Below are 22,588 nucleotides of genomic sequence, written 5' to 3'. Positions count from 1 at the left end.
GTTTAGACCGATTGGCTCAGAATATTTTAGCCATAAGTTCAAATAAAAATACAATGCATAACATTCATAAATCCTACACAAAGTGCAAATAGCCTATTTAAATAGTATTGAATGACAATTTATAAAGAAATGAAGACTTATTTAAAACTAATTTAGTCAAAATTGATGTTTTAATGTTTTAATCATTTTTTTCAATTTAAAATAAAGTGTAGCAGATACGGGTATCCACGGATACATATACTATGATACCCGTTCCGATAACATGCGGATATAAAAAATACCCGTTATCCATGGGTATTCATTTACAATATTTATTTTCTATCCATTATGGGTTTTATCCACAAATACCCGCAATTAAAGATTTTTTGACATTTATAGCTTGAACCTTCACCTTTTTGTATTTTAGTAAAGCTGATTTGTGGAAGGATGTAAAGGAGGGAAAGTGTGAAGTTATTACTTTTTCATGATCAGGTCTTTCTTTTTCAAGTCCCACATTAGACAGTTAATGGAGGATCTTATTGTTTATAAACCTCTGACAATCTATGTGGATTGTCAAGTTAGGTAGCATTGGCTTGTAACCATAATGGGGGCATTAAGGTGCTGAGACATGCTAGTTTATAGTATAAAAAATATAAAGAGTGCTTGATTTTTCTTGTTTAATGGTTAATGAGAATGAAGACATATTACTTTCTCAAAAGTTGCAAAAATGTTTTACTAGTATGGAACGTGTGGATTGAGGGAACTTATTTAGATGGATGAGGTGCCACCAGTTAAAACTTTGGTTCTTTGAAAATTGTTGTATGGTCATTTACATATTGATTTAGAAGTTAAAAAAGGAGTGATTTTATGCTCAATGTGTTCTTTGTGTGGTAATAATGTTGAATATTTTTCTCATTTGTATTTTAATTGTTTTATTGTTATTATGGGAATGGTTGAAGGAAGTTTTTTAAGATTTGCAGTTTTCTTCTTTGGATTTGGTTGTTCAATTTATGAAGTGTCATTGTAGTCATGTGCTCACAGTGATGAAAGTGACTGCCATATCACTACAATTATTTGGAAGTTTTGGAGGATGAGAAATCATAGATTTCAGGATCTAATTCCAACACTACTACAAATTCTCATATTACATGGGAATTTTCTTGCAAATTTGTTAAAAAAATTTGCAAGAAAAGGTTTTTTTCTGCTATTTTTTCTAAGAATTTTAATTGGCAGGTAATTCCTTCGTGGGTAATTATTTCCTACAAAATTATAAAATTCGTAAGTATTTCTTACAATTCTTTTTGCAAAAAGTGTTTTATACAAAATATTTTGTAAAAAAATTGGCAGCAATTTCCTACAATTTTTTTTTCATAACAAAATTTATAAGTATTTTCTACAAAAAAATTTTCAAAACAAAATTGGCAGGAAATATGAGTTTTTTTAGTAGTGCAATTCCTTTTACTATTTTTTCAAATTAAGGAGTTAAAGTCTATGGCTATTAAAAAAAAATATAAAAAGCATATGAGTAATATTGTCTCTAATTTTTTGGTGCTGAAATTTTTCAATATTCAAATTGGGAAAGATATGGTGGTTTCATTTATGGAAGTAATATGGTACGTTCCATCTGCCAATTGGCTTAAGGTGAATACTAATAATGTAGTTAAGAGTTGTCTTGGTTTGGCTTCATGTATTGGTAGTTTTTAAAGGAAGTCGGAGTGAATATTGGGTAGTTTTCAGTATTTTTAGGATACAAACTTCTATTTTTGTGCCGAATTTATGAAGGTTATTTATGCATTGGAGCATGCTTGGAGGTAGGTGTTAAAGGCTTTGGTTAGTAAGTAATTATTTTTCAATGTGTCATGTTTTTTGGATCAATGAGTGGTTCCTTGGAGTATTAGAGGAAGATGACCCCGGTGCTTGCATTTTTGTAAGCATATCCAGTTCAAAGTTTCTCATGTTTTTCGTGAAGAAAATCATTGTGCCGATAAGTTAGTTCATTTAGCTTTGATTCATATAGAACAATATAAGTGATTTAATGTTGTACCTTTATGTATTCATTTAAAGTTTTGTCATAATAGGTCTAGTTTGTCTATGTTTGTAATTTTTATCATAAGTTTGATACATGTTTTGTATTCTTTTTAATAAATTTACATGTGATGACAAATGATTGTTTGAAGTGTCAACTAACATAACTAAGATATGAAAGTTAATAATATGATCTTATTTGGAGAACACAAATTCACTATGGAAGATTTGCCCCAAAACAAAAAACATAATTCTAAACACTTATTTATTTTAATAAATTCAATAAAAAATTACATTAGTTATTATTTGTAGGTATTTTGACTTGTTGCAACTAATCAAACATTCTATTAAAAATAAAGAAAAGTAAGAAAACTAAGTTTTTATTTATAAAACTAATTGAAATTGATAAATTTAATTAAAGGATGTATTCTATATTAATAAATTAATCTACTTATTTAAATATAATTTTTCTTAAGTTTACCTAATTGCATTAAAAAAAAACCTTTTTTCATTCTATAATCTCGCTCGGGTAGTCCGACCCAACCCTAAAACAACCCAAAACTTAAAACGGTTCGGGTTGATAGAGTCCGACCGGACGAATCTCTCTTCTTCACATTTCAAACTCCATTGCGACACTCTTGCGTTTGAAGAGGTATCAAAGCAACACCGCAATGCCTCTGCAACGATGCGCAATTCAAAGTTTGCAGTGTCTCTGCTCATAGCACGTGCCAAGTCCCTTCAACTTCACCACCACACGTGCCAATGCGTCGCTTCTTCTTCTCCAACCTCAACGCCACTCTTCAGGTTTTTCCCTTCTTCCATACGAAGCGCGAATTCCGTCGCCACCACCCGCCTCTTCTCCAGCTACTATTCCCTCGAACAGTTCTCCGATGATGAATACGACGGTGACTTTGAGAACCAGCAGGTTCTTCTTTTCTCTCTGTCTGTTTTTTCTTTCAAATTTTGTTGTTTATTTGATATGCTTAGATGTTTCACGTGTGGTTTTGGTGAAAATGATTTTATTTTTGTTCAGGTATTTTAAGCTCGCCTTGTCTGGTTATGTTAGTATGTTTTGATAGCATGGATTAAATTGAAAAATAGTACAGTTGCATTTGAAGATATTTTAATGCCTATGAACTGGTTGCGGATATGTTTTCTACAAATATTTTTGTTACAAATGCTGAGGCTTTTCAATCGAAGATGGAATTTGATTAAGGTTCAATTTGGATAAAATGGAATCTATTTTTTTGTATTCAGTAGGTTCTGAAAATCATGGTCAGCTCTGGTACAGGGCCACTATTTCTGAGAAAATGTAATGGTTATTGTAGGTATCGTCTACGGTGGCCAATGTGGACGAGTGGAAATGGAAACTCAGCATGCTGTTACGCAGCGAAAAGGACCAGGAGATTGTATCAAGAGATAAAAAAGATAGGAGGGACTATGAACAGATAGCTAACCTTGCCAAAAGAATGGGGCTATACAGGTAAAATAATACACGTTTATTCATGCCTTTTGAAATGAGAGAAAAAGAAAGACTCATTGACTTTAAAAGATATTCAGACTTTTTAAAGAATCTGTGTCTTTTGTTTTCAATTAATGATTCGTGTTGGTTATCATAATACAGTGAGTTGTTTGGAAAAGTGGTCGTTGCAAGCAAGGTGCCTCTTCCCAACTACCGTCCAGATTTGGATGACAAACGTCCTCAAAGAGAGGTAATAACTTGGCTAAGGACCGGTGGGTAGAAAACTTCAATTTGTACTAGGATTGTTTGTGTCCTAGAAAAATAATTCTCGTACATTCCGCTGTCACAGGTGGTGATTCCACTAAGCTTGCAAAGGAGGGTTGAGGGTTTGCTGCAGGAGTACCTTGATAGACTTCAGTTAAATTCTGCAAAGACAACTGACAGCCTGGATGATGGGAACTCCACCAATCAAGTTAAAGAAATAGACATTGACGAAAATGTTGATTCTTTTGTGGATGAATCTGTCATGGAAAAGGTTCTCCAGAAGAGGAGTTTGAGGATGCGCAATATGCAAAGAACTTGGCAGGTCTTGTTTGATTTCTAGAATTTTCCTGTTAGATTTTGTTTGGTATCACACATGCATGAATTAATCACAATTAAGAGTCTGTGACTGTTGGGTTTACTTTTGTAATTTATTAATTTTCTTTTCTGTTCTAATTTCATAGCGAAATTATTAGTTTGTCTATGTGGTCATTCTAACTTAAAATGAAAATATATGTTTGTCCTTGCATAGATTATATCTTATACACAATTACACACTGAAGATTAAATGGTACGAGGAGGCTAGGTTCCAATTTTTTAGCTTGGCCCACAAGCACTGTTATGTTCTTTGTTGTACAGTCCTTTCTGTAGCATGTTATTTGTCTGCCTTTGCTTTGTTGTATGAGAGAAAAGTAAAAATTTTACTTTTCTTTTGTGATACTAAATGATACTATTGCTGCCAGCTTCCTGGCTTGCAAGCTTGTGTATTGACCATGGAAGAACTTAAATATTAATTGCTATCCAAATTTGAATACTCATGATTTATCTGAAGGCTTACCAATCAGATATTTGCATGTTCTTAATAAAAGCTTGCAAATGAAGTTTGGAGTTGGTTGACGACACACAAGTTTTCTTTCAGCAATCTTACAAACAAATAATTGTATTTTTGTTGTTTTTAAAAATGGCCTACTTCTATGAAAATAAGATATTTTCATGCCATTAAGCACTCTAGAGCCAGATAGTTAAAAAATGGATGTGTACAGATGCACACAGAGAGTCCAGATACAAGCTTGTAGTGTTGCATAGAGCTATGCTGATTCTAGGTATGAGTATGGTACATGTGGTTTCTGTATGTTTTATTGAGTCTGCTTAATGGGCGTCTTACATTATCCCTATATTTTAAGCGAACAAATATTTTTTAGTGAATTAAGATTCTAAAAAATACCATTTATTTTACTTGTGGCTTTTTCTTTGTATTCTTTTCAATGAATCAGAAGGTTCTTGAAATAATTTGCATACTTTTGGCTTTAAACTATATATATTGTACTTTGAGTACAGGAATCACCTGAAGGCAGGAAGATGCTGGAATTCCGGAAGTCTCTACCATCATTTATGGAAAAGCAAGGTTTACTTCAAGCTATAGCACACAATCAGGTATGCTTGCTAATCGTGTTTCAGTATATATGTGCGAGGTAAGCTATGAACACATCTTTAGTACTCTGAACTTCAAAAACCAAACACTGTATGGACTATCCATAATCCCACAAGGTTTTAGGACATCATTATAAAAAATAAACAGAGAACTGAAGAATGAAACTGGACTTTGACACTTAGTATTTTAGTTAGACTCTACCAAGCCGCCATTACCTGCATCTGAAAAGTATGTAAATTTAAGCTGAATTGGACTGAACCAACACTTAAAATACACTAATAGGTCTTTGAAATCTGCATTGCACCCTGTGGAAAAATTTGCAATGAAAGTCATATCAAAATTAGATTGCATTTTTCTTTTTTGGTATTTGAGTTTGTTTTATTTGTCTTTTCATGCCCTGTATCGAACATTTTTTAAAATTGATTTATAGTCTTTCCTTTGTCCCCTTCCTTGAATGATTAGTTTGGTATTTTCATTTGACTTAAAATTAATAGATGCTATGCACTTAATAAAATTTTTCAAAATGATGAGAAGGCTTGTGATGAGTGGCAGATTGCTTTTAACAGCTCTACAACCTTATAATTATGCCATTTTATTGAATTTTACTTGTTGAAATTCAACCCGTCCTTATTCAATCCGTTCTAGTAATTTTCAGATTAACTATGTTATCACTGTCTATGGTTTTCACTATGAATGAACTGAATGTATGAGCTCAGTTGAGGTTATGAATTCATAATTGATACCTTATTTGATGAATAATGATCTAGGTGATAGTTGTATCTGGAGAGACTGGCTGTGGTAAAACCACTCAAATTCCTCAATATGTATTAGAATCACAGATAGAGTCTGGCCGTGGAGCATTTTGTAACATTATTTGCACGCAGCCTCGAAGGATATCTGCCATGGCAGTTTCTGAGAGAGTGTCAGCTGAGCGTGGAGAGCCTCTTGGTGAAACAGTAAGCTCTGCTTTTCTGCAAATGGACCAAAACTCAGATACATGTAATTTTAAAGAAAACTTAGATGCACATATTATTATTCATGAAGAAAATATAGGATTCATAAACTACTCTTTTTCTTTTGAATGGGATTTTAAAATTGGGAATATCTTTGTTCTTGCTGCTATACCACAACAGAGGTTTTTTGATAGGTGGGCTTCAAAGTTCGATTAGAAGGAATGAAAGGGAAAAACACCCATCTGCTATTTTGTACCAGTGGTATATTACTTAGAAGGTTGCTGAGTGATCGTAATCTGAATGGTATAACCCATGTTTTTGTGGATGAAATTCATGAAAGAGGCATGAATGAAGGTAGTTTCCTCCTGGCTGACAATCTAATATCAGTTAATGCCTTATATAATGCCAAAGAAGTATTTAAGAAGACTTATGCTTTCGGCTGCTGGTTTGTGTTTGTTTCAGACTTCTTGTTGATTGTGCTAAAGGATCTGCTTCCACGGCGTAGGGATTTAAGGTTGGTTTTAATGAGTGCCACCTTGAATGCTGAGCTGTTTTCAAATTATTTTGGAGGTGCTCCTACATTTCGAATTCCGGTAAGATGATCCTCTAGTTATAGTTGAGCTTTTATTTGTGTTGACAGTTGAACTTCAATTATTCCAAATGATAGAAGCCCATGTATATGCAATTAAGTTTTAGTAATGTTGAAATTCAAATTGTTGTATGCTAGGCATGGTATGGTAGTGATTGGGTGGATGAGTGTGTACATGCAGTTTGTATGTTCAAATTTGTGCTTGACAGTTTTTAAGCTATATATTCCGTTGTTGAGGGAAGGTTTAGAGTGTGGTTAGGTTATCTTCCTATGACCACAAAGCAGTTATTAACATAACTTAGTGAATCACATCTAGGATGTTTTATCAATGTCTGAAATGTGAATGAATAGTAACACATAGTATGATTCAGAAATTGTCAATAAGAAGCTTAAATATACACTGTTCAACACTATACCCAGATAATACTCACAATTGTCAAATGCTGCTGAAATTTCACATACGACTAAGGAAAAGTAAACTCCAACTATACCATGCCAACATTTACCAATAGTCATTAGTGTTAATTCATTGGGTGCCTCTATCCTACTGAATGGTTCCTCAGCATGAGTGCAGTGCCCCACATTGTGGATCTTGGACCTTAATTTTTACTTTCTAATTGCCAAGGATACTAAAATGTCATTCTTAAAATGACCACATGAAACCTATATCTTAGAAGGACAATAAAGAGTAACTATAAGTTACTAACATGCTATATATTTTGAATGAGTGGGTTTGGAGCCTTGGTTCCAGAAGAAGGAAAATTAGAGCAATAGAATTGTCAGATATGGTATATATAGTGAGTGATTATATGAAGACCTGTTTAAGAAGAATGAAAGCAAATCACTAGAATAATCAAATAGGTTGCATTCAGAAAGGCTTCTGTAGTTCCTTTTCCTTTTAACAATGTTTTTTAGTTTCTATGACTCCCGTTTCTATGATGATAATTGATGAAAGAAAAAGAAAAAAACAACAAATTGCTGAAAGTTTTTTTGCAATGTTTATTAGATGCTAAATGATATACATGCAATGAGTCAACCATTTCATGCGATACATCTCTTATGTTGGAAGTTTTTTTTTTTTTTTTTTTTTCTGGTTTTTGCAATGTTTATTCATAGAACGAGGTGGTTTCAATTGTTTTGTTTTCATTGCCCAGGGTTTCACCTATCCTGTCAGAGCTCACTTTTTAGAAGATGTGTTGGAAATAACTGGATACAAGTTGACTTCCTTCAACCAAATTGATGATTATGGTCAAGAGAAACTGTGGAAAACACAAAAGCAATTAGCACCACGGAAGAGGAAAAATCAGATCACTTCTCTTGTTGAGGTGTGCTGCAACCTTAAAAATTTGCCTTTAATATGTACAAGTTCAATTGAAGCTTAAGAATCTCTCTTTATGATTTTTCTGTGCGATTGTGCAATCTTAGAAATTAGAAATATTTAGTCTGAAAATGTACTGGAAAATGTTTAGTAGACAGCTGGCACAACAAACTCATAACCACCCAATGTAAGGAAAGCGGGAAGCTGTTTACAATATATCATATACATGCTAAGGTTATTTTCAATTGATATTAGATCCTATCACCATGTCTGTCAACAACAAATGAGTGGTTTGGGTTGGGATGTTTTCATTCTCTTATACATTTAACTTATTGATGTGATAGAATTGTCACCGTTCTCTTCTTAACTTACTGATGTGAAAGCAAAGTTACCATTCTCTTCATTCTGGTTTGGTTTCCTCATCTATATTTCATTGCATTGGGAGGCTGGGAAGGAGATGGAAAAATCAAATAGATTAAGGAAGACAGAAAGATATAGTCTATCCTCCCACTTGAGAGGCTTAATCAGAAAGAAAGAGGATTTTTATCAATTTATTTATTTGAAATAGTACATCATCCTCTATATATAGAGAACTCTAACTCTAGAGTAATAATTACAAAGAGATATCTAGAACCTTCTAACAACTTCTAACAGCTTCTAGTAGTACACTTAATATCCTACTAACAACATTCCCAATTATTGCTTATTTTGGTGCCAAAACAAAGTTGTTTATTCTCAATCTTGCTACTAATATTTTTTATCACAACAGTGATGGCATAGAGTATTTATATTTTTAATTGCATCTATTTTTAACTTCTGTGTTGCCCAAAATAATGTAGATATTCTTTTTTTTTGGTCTGAGATTGACCTTCCACCCAGTATATTGATCTATTTATAATCAAAAGGGTTACACAGGTGATAAATAGCTTCAGCTATTTTCAAGAGAACAATTAAATTATCACAACTTCATAAGATACATTGAACGTGGTTAACTACTAGGAAAATAAGAAACATTGATTGTCCTATTTCCAACAGTAAGTGGTGTCTTTTATGCAATTTCCACCCCTATTTTTCTTGAGTAATATTTTACAGTTCTCTGTTATCTTTAAAATGAGATGATGTAACTAGATGTTCTTTGTTTGCCTTAGAAACTGAAACCGGATTATGTTGGAAAAATGATCTTTGATTTTCATATTGTTGAACAGGATGCTCTTTCAAAATCAAGCTTTGAGAACTACAGTTCCAGGGCACGTGATTCAGTGGCATCTTGGGCACCTGACTGCATAGGGTTTAATCTCATTGAGGCTGTTCTATGCCATATATGTAGGAAGGAACGTCCAGGTGCTGTCTTAGTGTTTATGACCGGATGGGAGGACATAAGTTCTTTAAGAGATCAACTTAAAGCACATCCTCTTTTAGGAGATCCCAATAGGATTCTACTTCTAACGTGTCATGGTTCAATGGCAACATCAGAACAGGTTGATTATTTCCTTAGTTGGATCCTTTGGGTGTATTGCATCTCCATTTACTCGTGAGCATTTATGTTTTCTCATTGTGGTATGGATTTGTGATTAACCTATCATGTCTTTTGGTTGGCAACACATTGAATTTAGTCATTTTATTGGATTATTTTATGTTTTTCTTTGAAATTTAATTATATGAAGTAATAAATAATTTGATTATTCTTTAAAAGTCGTTCTGTATATTCAATGGTAAATAATTGTTGTAGCTCAAAAGATAAACAGTAAATACTCAGAGAAGTCCTTGGAAGATTGGTGTGTTGGCTATCCGGTTCCCAAAATTTTTCTTTTTATGCGAATGGATCATTGAAATCTTCTGTACCATGCATTTAAGTTCTTCTATTAGTGGAACTCCTACCAAAAGGCTACATCAACAGTTGAATGCCATAGTGATACATTTCTCACTCCTACGTGGCTCATAGGTGTGAGACAGAATGGAATATGACCAGTGCATGCAAATGGTCCATGAATAATTCATCGTTTTGCATTTAATTCCTTCTGTCACACAAGAAATACTGTTCATGATTTTATTCAATACAACTCTTCCATGTTAGCGGAAATCAAGGAAGCAACATCAAAACATTAATGTAATGGAGAATGCACTTACGATTAGTAAAAGAGAAATATATTTTAGAGTGCTTCAATACACCTCTATTATGATCTCATATTTAAAATGCTAGAATTTTGATAAAACAAGAGGGAAGATCAAAGATCTAAAGTCTGAATTGGAAACCTAGGTAGAGCTCATAAGTAGTACTTCCAATACAACTACTTCCTACCGAGATTTGATACTTAACATTCCTTATCAAGTCGGAGCACAAAAATTGTATGTATCAAGCTTGGAACAAATAAACTCAATATGAGGTTCCCTTAAGGACTTGGTTAACACATCTACAAGTTTATCATTTGATTTGACAAACTTAGTACAAATTTCTTTAGACAACAACTTTTCCTGAATAAAATGACAGTCAATTTCTATGTGTGTAGTTCTCTCATGGAATACTGGATTGGAAGTAATGTGGAGAGCAACTTAGTTATTGCAATACATTTTCTTGGTCTGAATCTAACAGTTTTTGGATAGGATAATAAATTGTATTAAGGAAAAAAGAGAAAGTAGATCAGGAGGAGGCTGGATAGGAAGAAAACAGCAAAAATAACTAAATATGGATCCACTCATCATTTTGTATCTTGTTATATGATAGGCATATCACATTATTAGAATTTCTGGGTTCAAAACAAGTCTTGCTATGCATGTTTCTGGGAATGCCTTCTTAGACCCTGTCATTAATTTGCAATTCATTTTTCTTGCTCTCTTGTTTAGAAAGTTATCTGTTTTGATGTACTTTTTTCTTATTGTTGAGAAGAGAGAAACTGGGAAGGTGTATGATGAATTGTGTGTGTTTAAATTACAACTGAAGCATTCAATCTACTGGGGAGAGAACATAATAACGAAATATTCAGTTACTCTATTTTATACTATTAACATAAGTATAAAATCAATCTGATTAATCATAAATTAATTGATGGTAGATAGTACTGAGGTCTATGATGATGATAGAATATTTATTTCATGTTCAGTTTGTAAGTGCATTTTACTGATAATTGATTATCTTTTTTCCCTGTTAATTTGATTCTATCTCATTGTCTATTGTTAAATTATTTATAATCTTGTTTTATATATTCTTTGTAGAAACTCATATTTGAGAAACCACCTCCAAACATAAGGAAAGTAATACTTGCTACAAATATGGCTGAGGCAAGTATAACAATCAATGACATAGTTTTTGTGGTCGATTGTGGAAAAGCAAAAGAGACCACGTATGATGCTTTGAATAACACACCTTGTCTTCTACCTTCTTGGATATCACAAGCATCTGCACGTCAGGCAAGTATCTACATCTCTTGAGCATTCACTTTTGTTGCTATTATTTTAACTTTTGTAGTGTTCATGCTGCTACTGATGCTCCATCCCTTTTGTATTTACCCTTTGGGAGCCTTTTCTGTTTTTCTCCTGGTAAATATTTATATGTTGTTTAGTGAAAATAATATAGCCTTTGGTGGAGGAAGTGAATGGGAGAAAAGAATAAATGCAGAGTGATGGTAGGAGAGGATGAAGAAAGGGGGTTCATAAACAAAGTGAAATTAAGCTCTGATTCTCATGTCCCTTTAGGTCTTTATATTTTTGCTTTACTATATTTTTTCTGGTTGCAAGATTCATCCTTTTTCTTGTCATTTGTCTTTTAAATTCTGAAAGATGGGGGATGTTTTTTATGCTGCATGTTCATAATCGTTATTGTTTTTGCATACAGTCAAACATGCAGCTAATTGTCTTATTTTTTGTTGGCCTCTTTGGTTGCAGAGAAGGGGTAGGGCTGGTCGTGTGCAGCCAGGAGAATGCTACCACCTTTACCCCAAATGTGTTTATGAAGCCTTTTCTGAATATCAACTTCCTGAACTACTGAGAACACCTTTGAACTCTCTTTGCTTGCAAATAAAAAGTTTGCAGGTTGAGAGCATTGGAGAGTTCTTATCAGCAGCTTTACAGGCACCGGAGCCACGAGCTGTAAGTACTGTCATTGCTCTTTAGTTGTAATGTATATTCTTTGTATTCTTTTATCTCTTACATTTATTTCTCTCTCTTCATACCCTCTCCTATTGTCAACTTCTTTGAGGTTGTTTAAATCATATGTAAAAGTTACTTAAATTACACCTTCACTAAGTTTTTATACAATGCAAATTTAACCAATCTAACCGTGGGATTTCATGATATTATCTTAAAGATCATGTATAAAAGTTTTCACATAATTTTAATTTATATAGATATGTTACCCAATAATGAATATTTATATATTTAAGTATCATATTATATATTATAGTTAACTGACGTGATAAATTTGTAAATAATTTTGAAATTGTGCATGCATGATATAATTAATTACAATATGAAATTCAACTGTTGGATTAATTAAATTTGCTTTCTATAAAAAGTTTTTAAAGGTGTAATTAACTGACTTTTACACACGGTGTAAACGGATCTTAACCCATATACGTAAACTCATATATATAAAATATAGGAGAGATAAAATGACACCAATTTAAGCTACACTAGTACTATGACCTTTTTAATAACTTTTAGGTAATTTATTTTCAAAACTGAGTTTTGGATTGAAAGTTTCTGATGGTTAGATCGTATCTACAAAAAATTGCATTAGTCTAAAATTATTTGGTACTTTATTTATATCCATCAAAATTGATATAGTTTATAGAATATAATTCTTAGCCTATATCCAAATATTGACTTGTTGGTTACCATTTTATTATTCACAATGAAGGTAATATGTAATTATGATCAAGGACAAATTATAAAAGCTAAAAATATACATTTTATAGAAAGTTATTGAAGGTGTCAGTTGTGTAGCTTAAGCTGGTATTATTTGATCTTTGTGCTGATTATTTACACATACATCTCTCTATCTATCTCTCTCTCTCTCTATATATATATATATATATATATATATATATTGGATATAGTAAAAATTAAATTACTCTTAAAGAGATTTCAGATAAATGAAACAGTGAAAAACTTATCACTGTTACTGTTTTACTACTGTTTATATAAGAAAATAATAAGCAGAATACAAAGAGTCAAGGCCCAGTCCTAACCCTAACCCTAAAGAAGGGATCCCATACATGATAAATAAAATATTACATCTCAACACTCCCCCTCAAGCTGGAGCATATAGATCATATGCTCCAAGCTTGGAACATATAAATTGAATTCTAGGCCCTCTTAAAGATTTAGTCAGAATGTCTGCAAGTTGTTCATTAGAGCCGACAAACTCTGTAACAAGATCCTTGGATAGTAATTTCTCTCTAACAAAATGACAATCAATTTCTATATGCTTTGTTCTCTCATGAAACACCGGATTGGAGGCAATGTGAAGGGCTGCTTGGTTGTCACAATATAACTTCATCTGCTCATTTTCACAAAATTTCAACTCTTGAAGGAGTTGTTTAATCCATACTAGTTCACATGTAGCTAGAGCCATAGATCGATATTCCGCCTCTGCACTAGATCGAGCAACAACACTTTGTTTCTTACTTTTCCAAGATACAAGGTTCCCTCCAAGGAATACACAATACCCTGTGGTAGATCTTCTATCAATTGGACAACCAACCCAATCTGCATCGCAATACGCTTCAACTTGAGTACTTCCCTTGTTCTCACACAACAATCCTTGTCCTGGGTTCCCTTTTACATATCTGAGAATGCGAATCACAGCATTCCAATGATCAATGTGGGGATTTTGCATAAATTGACTAACAACTCCCACTGGATAAGAAAGATCAGGTCTTGTTATAGTAAGGTAGATGAGTTTTCCAACCAACCTTCTATATCTCTCTGGATCTGAGACAAGTTCACCTTGATCTCTTGTTAATTTTTGATTTGAGTCCATAGGGCTATCAATGGGCTTGCAATTTGTCAGACCTGTTTCTTCCAAAATATCAAGAGCATATTTTCTCTGTGCAATGATGACACCTTCTTTTGATTGCGCCACTTCAATACCAAGAAAATATTTAAGATGACCCAAATCTTTGGTCTGAAAGTGGCTAAACAAATGGTTCTTCAATTGAGCAATTCTAGTGATATCATTTCCTATGATAACAATATCATCAACATAAACCATAAGATAAACACATTTGTCAGGAGAAGTATAACCATAAAATACTGAATGATCCGCTTCACAACGTTTCAATCCAAAATTCTGCACAACACGACTAAATTTACCAAACCAAGCTCGAGGAGATTGCTTCAAGCCATAGAGAGAACGATGCAACTTACAAACTAACCCAGACTCCCCCTGAGCAACAAACCCAGGAGGTTGCTCCATGTAGATCTCCTCTTCCAGATCACCATGAAGAAAGGCATTTTTAATGTCCAACTGATACAGAGGCCATTGGCGAATGGCAGCCATAGCAAGGAAAAGACGAACAGAACTTATTTTAGCCACAGGAGAAAAAGTATCACAATAGTCAAGGCCGTAAACCTGAGTATACCCCTTAGCGACGAGACGGGCTTTGAGTCGGTCTACAGCGCCAGTCGGACCAACCTTAATAGCATAGACCCATCTACAGCCCACAGACTTCTTACCAGGAGGAAGAGAGACAAGTTCCCAAGTCCCACTGTGTTCAAGTGCCTGCATTTCATCAATCATGGCTTGTCGCCATCCAGGATGACCAAGTGCCTCATCAACATTCTTAGGAACCTTAATGGTAGACAAGGAGGAAACAAAAGAGAAATATGGAGGAGACAAACGATGATAACTCAAAAAATTATAAATAGGATGTGGATTACGAGTAGAGCGAATACCTTTCCGAAGGACAATAGGCCAAGTGTGATTGGAGTCAAGAGAAGATGAAGAGGATGAAGGATCCATGATTCGAGAATCTGGTGGAGAAGGATTTGAGTCACAGGGGTCTTCAGGCAAGGAAGGAGTCACTGGAGTGCGACGCTGATATGTGAGAAGAGGTGGTTGAACAATGTCATTGGCATTTTGAGGTTGAGTTTCAGGAAGAACCAAGGGATCACAGGATGGTAAAGGAAGGACTTGTTGAATAGATGAACTCTCCTCCATGGAGGACAAGAAAAAAGGTGTGTCCTCAAAGAATGTAACATTAGCAGACATATAATACCTTTTGGTTGAGGGAGAATAACATTTATACCCTTTCTGAAGGCGAGAATATCCCAAAAAGACACACTTAATAGCCTTTGCAGAAAGTTTATCGAGACCTGGAGAGACATTATGAACAAAACAAGTACATCCAAACACACGTGGAGAGACACGATACAAAGGATCATTTGGAAAAATTATCGAGTGAGGAATTTTATTTTCAATAGAAGAAGAAGGCATCTTATTGATTAGAAAACAAGCAGTGAGGACTGCATCTCCCCAATGATGAATAGGAACATTGGTATTCAACATGAGAGAGCGTGCAGTTTCGATAAGGTGTCTATTCTTTCTTTCGGCTATGCCATTTTGTTGTGGAGTATGAGGACATGTTGACTGATGTAAAATTCCTTGGGAAGATAAAAATGAGGAAAACGCAGCAGAAAAATATTCCTTAGCATTATCACTTCTGAGAATTTTAATTGTCTTCCCAAATTGGTTCTTAATTTCATTAAAGAAGGACACAAATATGGATAAAAGTTCCGATCTTTCTTTCATCAGATAAACCCAAGTACATCGAGAGAATTCATCAATGAACGTTACAAAATAGTTAAAACCAAAAGAAGTGACACGACTTGGTCCCCAAACATCAGAATGAACAGTAGAAAAAGCAAAATTACATCGTGTCTCAGACTTTTTAGGGAAGGAAGATCTAACATGCTTTCCTAACTGACACGATTCACAATCTAAGGCTTGAATGTGTTTGAGACTCGGAACCATCATCTTCAGCTTGGACAAACTTGGGTGACCTAAACGATCATGCAAAAGTTTTGGGGATGAAGTTGCAAAAGAAGATACTGAGGAGCTTGGTTTTAGGAAATAAAGTCCCCGTGACTCATGTCCTTCTCCAATCAGACGACCCGTACCATGTTCCTGTATAGCAAAGGAATTAGCAATAAAGGTTACAGAACAATTTAAGGAACGAGTCAATTGACTCAAAGAGATTAAATTGTAAGGACAATGAGGAATGTACAAAACAGAGTTTAAATTTAGTGAAGGTGATAAAGAAACTTTGCCAATTCCTTGAGATGCCACTTTGGATCCACTTGCAACACTAATAAAATGAGGACTTTTGGGAGAGGAAATGGAGGAAAATGAGGAAATGTTACCAGAGACATGATCTGAGGCACCTGAGTCAAGAATCCATGAACTAAGACCTTCCACAGATTGAGAGATGCATGCAGTTGACATTGAAGAGGATGGGCCAGGATTGTTGGATTTCTCAGATTTGTACCTCAAGAATTCTTGGTACTCTTCATCAGAAATTCTAGATTCTGAATGATCAGACTTGGACACATGAGCAGCTTTATCGAGAAAACCATGTAAGGAATAACACTTGTCTTGGGTATGGCCTATTCTATTACAATATGAGCATTGAGGACGCCCACTTCGACCACCACGTCCTCCACGGTTGCTCCGACCTCCTCCTCTTCCTCGTGGTGCTACCATTGCTGATGTTTCAAAAACATCAGTTGAACTTTCATCTTTGACCAATGTAGGTACACGAAGAAGTCTAGTAACTAAGTTGTCCATCGAAGGGATTTGATCACCAGCTAAAACTTGATCACGCACATGATCAAAAGTCGAGTGTAGGTTCCTCAGAATTAAGACCAAATTGAAAATTTAAATCATTTATTGCAACAAAACATTTTGAAAATATAGCGAATTTAAATGAAAGCAATTCAACTTTAAACCTTTGTTTTCCAGTATGAAAATAATGATATTGGTTTGGAGATAGGCGCTTATTAATGTCTGAAAGGTTTTATGGTGTTGAGAAATTGAATATGAAAATGGCGAATTATGTGATTCTGTGTGATACCAAGTTTTTACCATTTAATGGAACAGGTTCAAAATGCTATTGATTTTCTCAAGATGATTGGAGCACTAGATGAAAAAGAAAATCTTACAAATCTCGGTGAGTCTTTTTTCTATCCTATTTTCTTGGTTTATCATGTGCCTATAAATATGTTTCATGGTTATTAGTAATTCCTTTGTTTCCATTTTTTTTTTTCAATCAGGGAGTTTTCTCTCTATACTTCCTGTAGATCCCAAGCTCGGCAAAATGTTAATAATGGGAGCTATATTTCGATGCTTTGATCCTGTTCTTACAATTGTAGCTGGCCTTAGTGTCAGGGATCCTTTCCTTTTGCCACAAGACAAGAGGGATGTAAGTCAGCTCATTACCTTTTTTGTGCACAATTGATTCTAATAACCTTTGCATTTGTATGAATTTGGCTATATAGCAAAACAATGAATGCAAACTTGTGCTTCAATATTTTATGACTAATTTCGGTAATATTTCATGAACCAAAATTCCAAAACTTAATTTGTTAGGTCTACACATGATGAATAATTTATGCTATATCCCTGTATGTGATTAAGCAAACATTTACTGGAAACGGATAATCTCATATTTAGCGTGGTGAACTTGACCACAATAGTGTTAGATCTGTGAACAGTGCTAATGTGATGGTGAATATGTTGAAAATCTGGAAATACAATAGATTATTGTAATAAATATAGTTTATAGGCATATTATCTGTGATCCAGAGGAAATTGTCTACCCTCCGTTCATGTGTATTTATTGTACAGATCTATATAAACCTTTACCCGTGCTGTATTCAGACACAGTTTCAACCTATCTATGTCTCTTTTGTTTGTTCTAACAAAATAAATTACTGAAATGTCTTCTCATCCTACTTTTAACCGAGTCTAATGGTGCATGCAATTCATGTAGCTGACTTCACCAAGTGGGATAAGACGTTTATATTATTGTTGTCCTTCTGCCGGGCTTCACATGAATCTTGCAAACCCTCTTATTAATAAAATCTTTCCTTTCACAGTGATCAGAAACTGGTACAAGAATACTGTTTAATTGGAATACAATACTGAATGATTACTGTAAATCGTATTCTCATCGTGCACTGATTTCCCACTGTTGAATTGATCTGTGCAAAATAAATACTACAAAAAACACTCACTGAGATAAAGGTGAATGTCGGAGACCGAGACACCGTAGACTCTTTGAATACTCAGTTACCTCCCAATTTGTACTGAAACCTTCTTCCGTGCTCCCTTACAACCGGCTTCCGTCCCCCCACCTGCCTCATGTGCAGGTCGTTACAATGCCATTTCCTGGGTTGATTACCAATCACATTCCCTTCATTCTTCACAGGAACCTTCAGTCCCCTCTACCCTTTCCCTTCCTTTTTCTCCACACCTTAGTGATCGTTGTCTACTTAACATAGTGACAATTAACTATGGGATGAATTAGAAGGTGCTCTCACTACTGTTGTTGAACTAAATTTGGACTTTCAGCTTAGAACTTGCACATTTCTTTCTTTGGTTGGCTGTGCATAAGCCAATTTGCATTAGTTATCACCTCACCCTACACTTAATATCCCCTTCATCTTGGTATCTGATGTTGTGATTCCCATGTTCTATAATAGTAATAATATGATATAAGGTGGTCCATATTAATTAGTCTTTGAACCTTTTCATTTTTTCTGTTATATGCCAATTGCTTTTCTTATTCTCACATATTATTATTTTGACCAGAAAGGTTAAGTTTACACTTAAAATAACTAAGTATAGCTTTTGCCTTTGTTTTCAGTTAGCTGGGACAGCAAAGTCTAGGTTTTCTGCCAAAGATTACAGTGATCATATGGCTCTTGTTCGAGCATATGAAGGATGGAAAGATGCAGAAAGAGAAGGATCGTCTTATGAATACTGCTGGAGAAATTTTCTCTCTGCCCAAACTCTTCAGGCTATTCATTCACTTCGGAAGCAGTTTAGCTTCATCTTGAAAGATGCTGGCTTGCTAGATACAGATGCAAGCATGATTAACAAATTGAGTCACAATCAGTCTCTTGTGCGTGCAGTCATTTGTTCTGGACTCTTTCCTGGCATAGCATCAGTGGTGGTGAGTTATTGGTTTCTTATAATTTCTTTTTTTCTCCATAGTAAGTTGCTCACCTGGCTTACAAGTTGAGCTTTTACTGGTTTATTTATTTAGTTAATTTTTCCTCTGTGCAGCACAGGGAGACATCCATGTCATTTAAAACAATGGATGATGGCCAGGTTTTATTATATGCTGTAAGTGACAGACCAATTTAAATTTTTCCTATCATCTTAAATGAATAAATTGATGTTGTGTATAATGGTTCATATTCAATTGAATATCCTTTTAGCAATTGACAAAACTTAGATATATTATGTTACGACCATTGTTGGACACCAATTAAAATTAAAATTTCATCTTGGTAACTGCGGCCTTCATCTCAGATATTTAAATCGGCAGTAATAATTACTGAGATGAAAAGCAAATTTAATTGAAAAATAATACGAATATTACCTGTGGTGTTATATATAAGTTTTGCCCCTTCTCAATCTAAATTGTTGTTGAGTGTTGCTTTTAAGAAAACATTGTTTTGTTTTCATTTCTTGTTTTTAGCTTTTACATACAATAACAAGTACGTCTCCTTCTTGAATGTGGTTTGAGCATAGTATTCTTGTTCTCCTGATGGTTAGTTTTATCTTTTGGCCAGAATTCTGTGAATGCACGGTACCAGACCATTCCATACCCATGGTTGCTTTTTGGTGAGAAAGTTAAGGTCAATGCTGTTTTCATCCGTGATTCCACTGGTGTATCTGATTCAATACTGATCCTTTTTGGTGGTGCTCTAAGTAATGGGATACAGGTGATTAGTTATTTGATTAACATGTTTCTTCCAGTAGACCATCTCTATGGATTTCAATACAGTAACATCATCCTTTTCTTTCTTCTCTTCTCTCATGGGTTTAGGCTGGGCATCTAAAAATGTTAGATGGATATGTTGACTTCTTCATGGATCCTAATTTAGCTGACTGCTATTTGAAGGTTAAGGAAGAGCTCAATAAGCTTATCCAGAAGAAGGTTAGTAGATATTTTTCCTTGCAATATAACATTCTTTGTTTACTCAACAAATATGAGAGGTTGGTGCATGACATGAGTTTTAACTTTTTCTAATAATGTTATTTTTGAATTAATATAATGTTAATCTGTTATGTTGGTTGAAGATAAATAAAATGATAATGGGTTTGTACTAAATGCAGCTTGAAGATCCTAGCATTGACATTCACAAGGAAGGGAAGTACTTGATGCTTGCGGTTCAGGAGCTGGTTTCAGGGGATCAATGCGAAGGAAGATTTGTGTTTGGCCGTGAAAGCCGGAAGCCAAGGCCCTCTAATGATGAAAATAAATTCACAAAAGATGGGACAAATCCCAAGAGCTTGCTGCAAACACTGTTGATGCGAGCAGGACACTCCCCACCAAAATACAAAACCAAACATCTCAAGACGAATGAGTTTAGGGCACTGGTGGAGTTCAAGGGAATGCAATTTGTTGGCAAACCGAAGAGAAACAAGCAACTTGCAGAAAGGGATGCTGCTATAGAGGCATTGGCTTGGTTGACTCATACTTCTGACAATAATCAGCCTGAAGATGATAAGTCTCCTCCCGATGTCACTGATAACATGCTAAAACTCCTCGGGAAGCGGAGAAAATCAAAACGACGCCATGATTGACATGTCTCCATAGATGGTTTTGGGTTAGTTGTTCCTATCCTTTTCAACTTTTATCAGTAGCTCAGCACCATGCAACTTGTTGCATGATTGTGAATGGAAGGGATTTAGGAGACCTGGTATGTGGTCCTGTGAAGCATTTTTTTGAGTGGAATATAATTTGTGATATTAGGCTCTTTGATTTCTCATTTCTCGTTTTGGAGGGGTTGATATTGACTTAGGGTAAAATAGTTAATATAAGATGCTCGGCCATGGCAGTTTTCTGGCACTTAGAGGCTCATTGTATATTTAGCCCACCAAATTTTGGTATCATTGTGTACACCAATATTTAAATGTATCTTGTGTCCAAGACCAAGATACACAAAGTTGTATTAGTTATTTTAGGAATGGCATGCCCTGCAACTTCTGATAGCAACATTCAATAAAATCTATATTTATATTTTGGTGCTTGTTCTTCCCGGTGAAAGCACTCTGATGTCCTGGTAAATTATTTAAACTAGGAGAATGCTAACCAGTGTCCTTAGGACACTGGTTAAGGAATCATTAATGTGCATTGGTACTATAATTTTTACATTGAAAATTGAAATAATTAAATACATTAATTAAAATAGTATAAATGCATATTAAATTTTTTTTAAAGACAAAAATATCCTTTTAATTTTTAGACAATATGTTTTTGATACAATTAGGACTTTGGAATTTTTTAAAATCTCTACTCAAAATTGATACTTTAATTGTTTTTTTTTATAATTTTAGATGTTCAACACTATTTTTTTTTAATTTCAACTTTTTTATGTTTAATTATATTTAAACATTAAAATACATTTATTTTATTATTTTTATTAATAAATATTAAATAAAATATTAAATACATATGTACATCACTTATGGGTATTTTTGTCCTTTAATTAAAATAAAATTGCATTAATAGTTTTTAGGTCAGATTTTAATTAATATCACACTTAACTATATACTTTTGTAAAATTTTGTGTATATTAATTATTCTTAACCCGTGCCCTGATACTGGTTAGCAAGACCCTTTAAACTATACTAATTGTTGTACCCTTTTTGAGTTTGAGACCCTTTAAACTATACCAGCTGTGAAATGATTCATTTCTCTTTATTTTCTTCTCTTCATCCTCTTCCTCTTTTACCAGCACACTCCTCTCTCCCCTTCTTCCTTTACAGGTACACCCTTTTCTTTCATTCATCATTTTCTTCTTTCTTCATTGGCACCCTTCAACTTCTACCTAAAAATACATTATGAACAATACAAAATGTTATTTCGAATTGTCCTAAAATATATTTTATATTTTATATTTTAGAATATATAATTTGAAATATAAAATTTATATTTCAAATTGCATATTTTAAAACGTAAAATTTGAAAATAAAAGTTAAAATACAAATTTTAAAAAATATGAGAATGCAGATGTAATTATAGGATAAAGGAAGAATCAGCCCTGGTATCAGCATTTATTGCGTACACGTTGGTACTTGTCTAAAACGGTTTTATATATTTTGTCCTCATGTACTGATCGAAAAGAAGTTATTAGGGAAGTGTATCTATTTTAATCAAGTTAAAATCATCTCAATCAAAGTATAAAAAATGAGTTAAAGGAAAAAATACAAAAATGATAAAATATAAATTTGAGAAATAAAAAATTGGATTCTTAATTAAATGGAATTTATTTTTTTTAAAATACTTTGGTTATTTTATTAAATTATAAAATTTTAATCTTTCTAAAATAGACGATT

General features: G+C 33.9%; 1 protein-coding gene and 1 pseudogene across 1 annotated transcript; one reads left to right on the top strand and one right to left on the bottom strand.

Annotated features, from left to right (window-relative positions):
- The first annotated feature begins 2,618 nt into the window (after positions 1–2,618).
- Positions 2,619–21,269, top strand: ABO6 (DEA(D/H)-box RNA helicase family protein). Its single transcript, XM_028054492.2, has 19 exons — positions 2,619–2,929; positions 3,333–3,487; positions 3,629–3,716; positions 3,816–4,052; positions 5,066–5,161; positions 5,927–6,115; positions 6,307–6,466; positions 6,575–6,705; positions 7,856–8,026; positions 9,225–9,497; positions 11,230–11,424; positions 11,899–12,102; positions 17,114–17,183; positions 17,287–17,435; positions 18,882–19,190; positions 19,304–19,363; positions 19,816–19,968; positions 20,073–20,183; positions 20,363–21,269. The coding sequence occupies exons 1-19, from the start codon at positions 2,690–2,692 to the stop codon at positions 20,831–20,833; spliced, it is 3,462 nt and encodes a 1,153-aa protein (XP_027910293.2). The 5' UTR covers positions 2,619–2,689; the 3' UTR covers positions 20,834–21,269.
- LOC146880903 (secreted RxLR effector protein 161 pseudogene) lies at positions 13,133–14,116 on the bottom strand (annotated as a pseudogene).
- Positions 21,270–22,588: the final 1,319 nt, after the last annotated feature.

Source organism: Vigna unguiculata, chromosome 11, assembly GCF_037176805.1.
Source record: "Vigna unguiculata cultivar grain cowpea cultivar isolate G323 ecotype 2 chromosome 11, ASM3717680v1, whole genome shotgun sequence".
Taxonomy (NCBI): Eukaryota; Viridiplantae; Streptophyta; class Magnoliopsida; order Fabales; family Fabaceae; genus Vigna; species Vigna unguiculata.
The sequence above is the reverse complement of the archived record's forward strand: the minus strand, read 5'-3'. Positions and strand labels throughout refer to the sequence as shown.

Bases quoted from the DNA above. Each gene is read 5' to 3' on its own strand.
- ABO6 (XM_028054492.2), top strand. From the start codon at position 2,690: ATGCGCAATTCAAAGTTTGCAGTGTCTCTGCTCATAGCACGTGCCAAG. The intron at 12,103-17,113 runs GTAAGTACTGTC...TTAATGGAACAG, and splicing joins AGGCACCGGAGCCACGAGCT to GTTCAAAATGCTATTGATTT. The intron at 17,436-18,881 runs GTAAGTCAGCTC...CTTTGTTTTCAG, and splicing joins TGCCACAAGACAAGAGGGAT to TTAGCTGGGACAGCAAAGTC.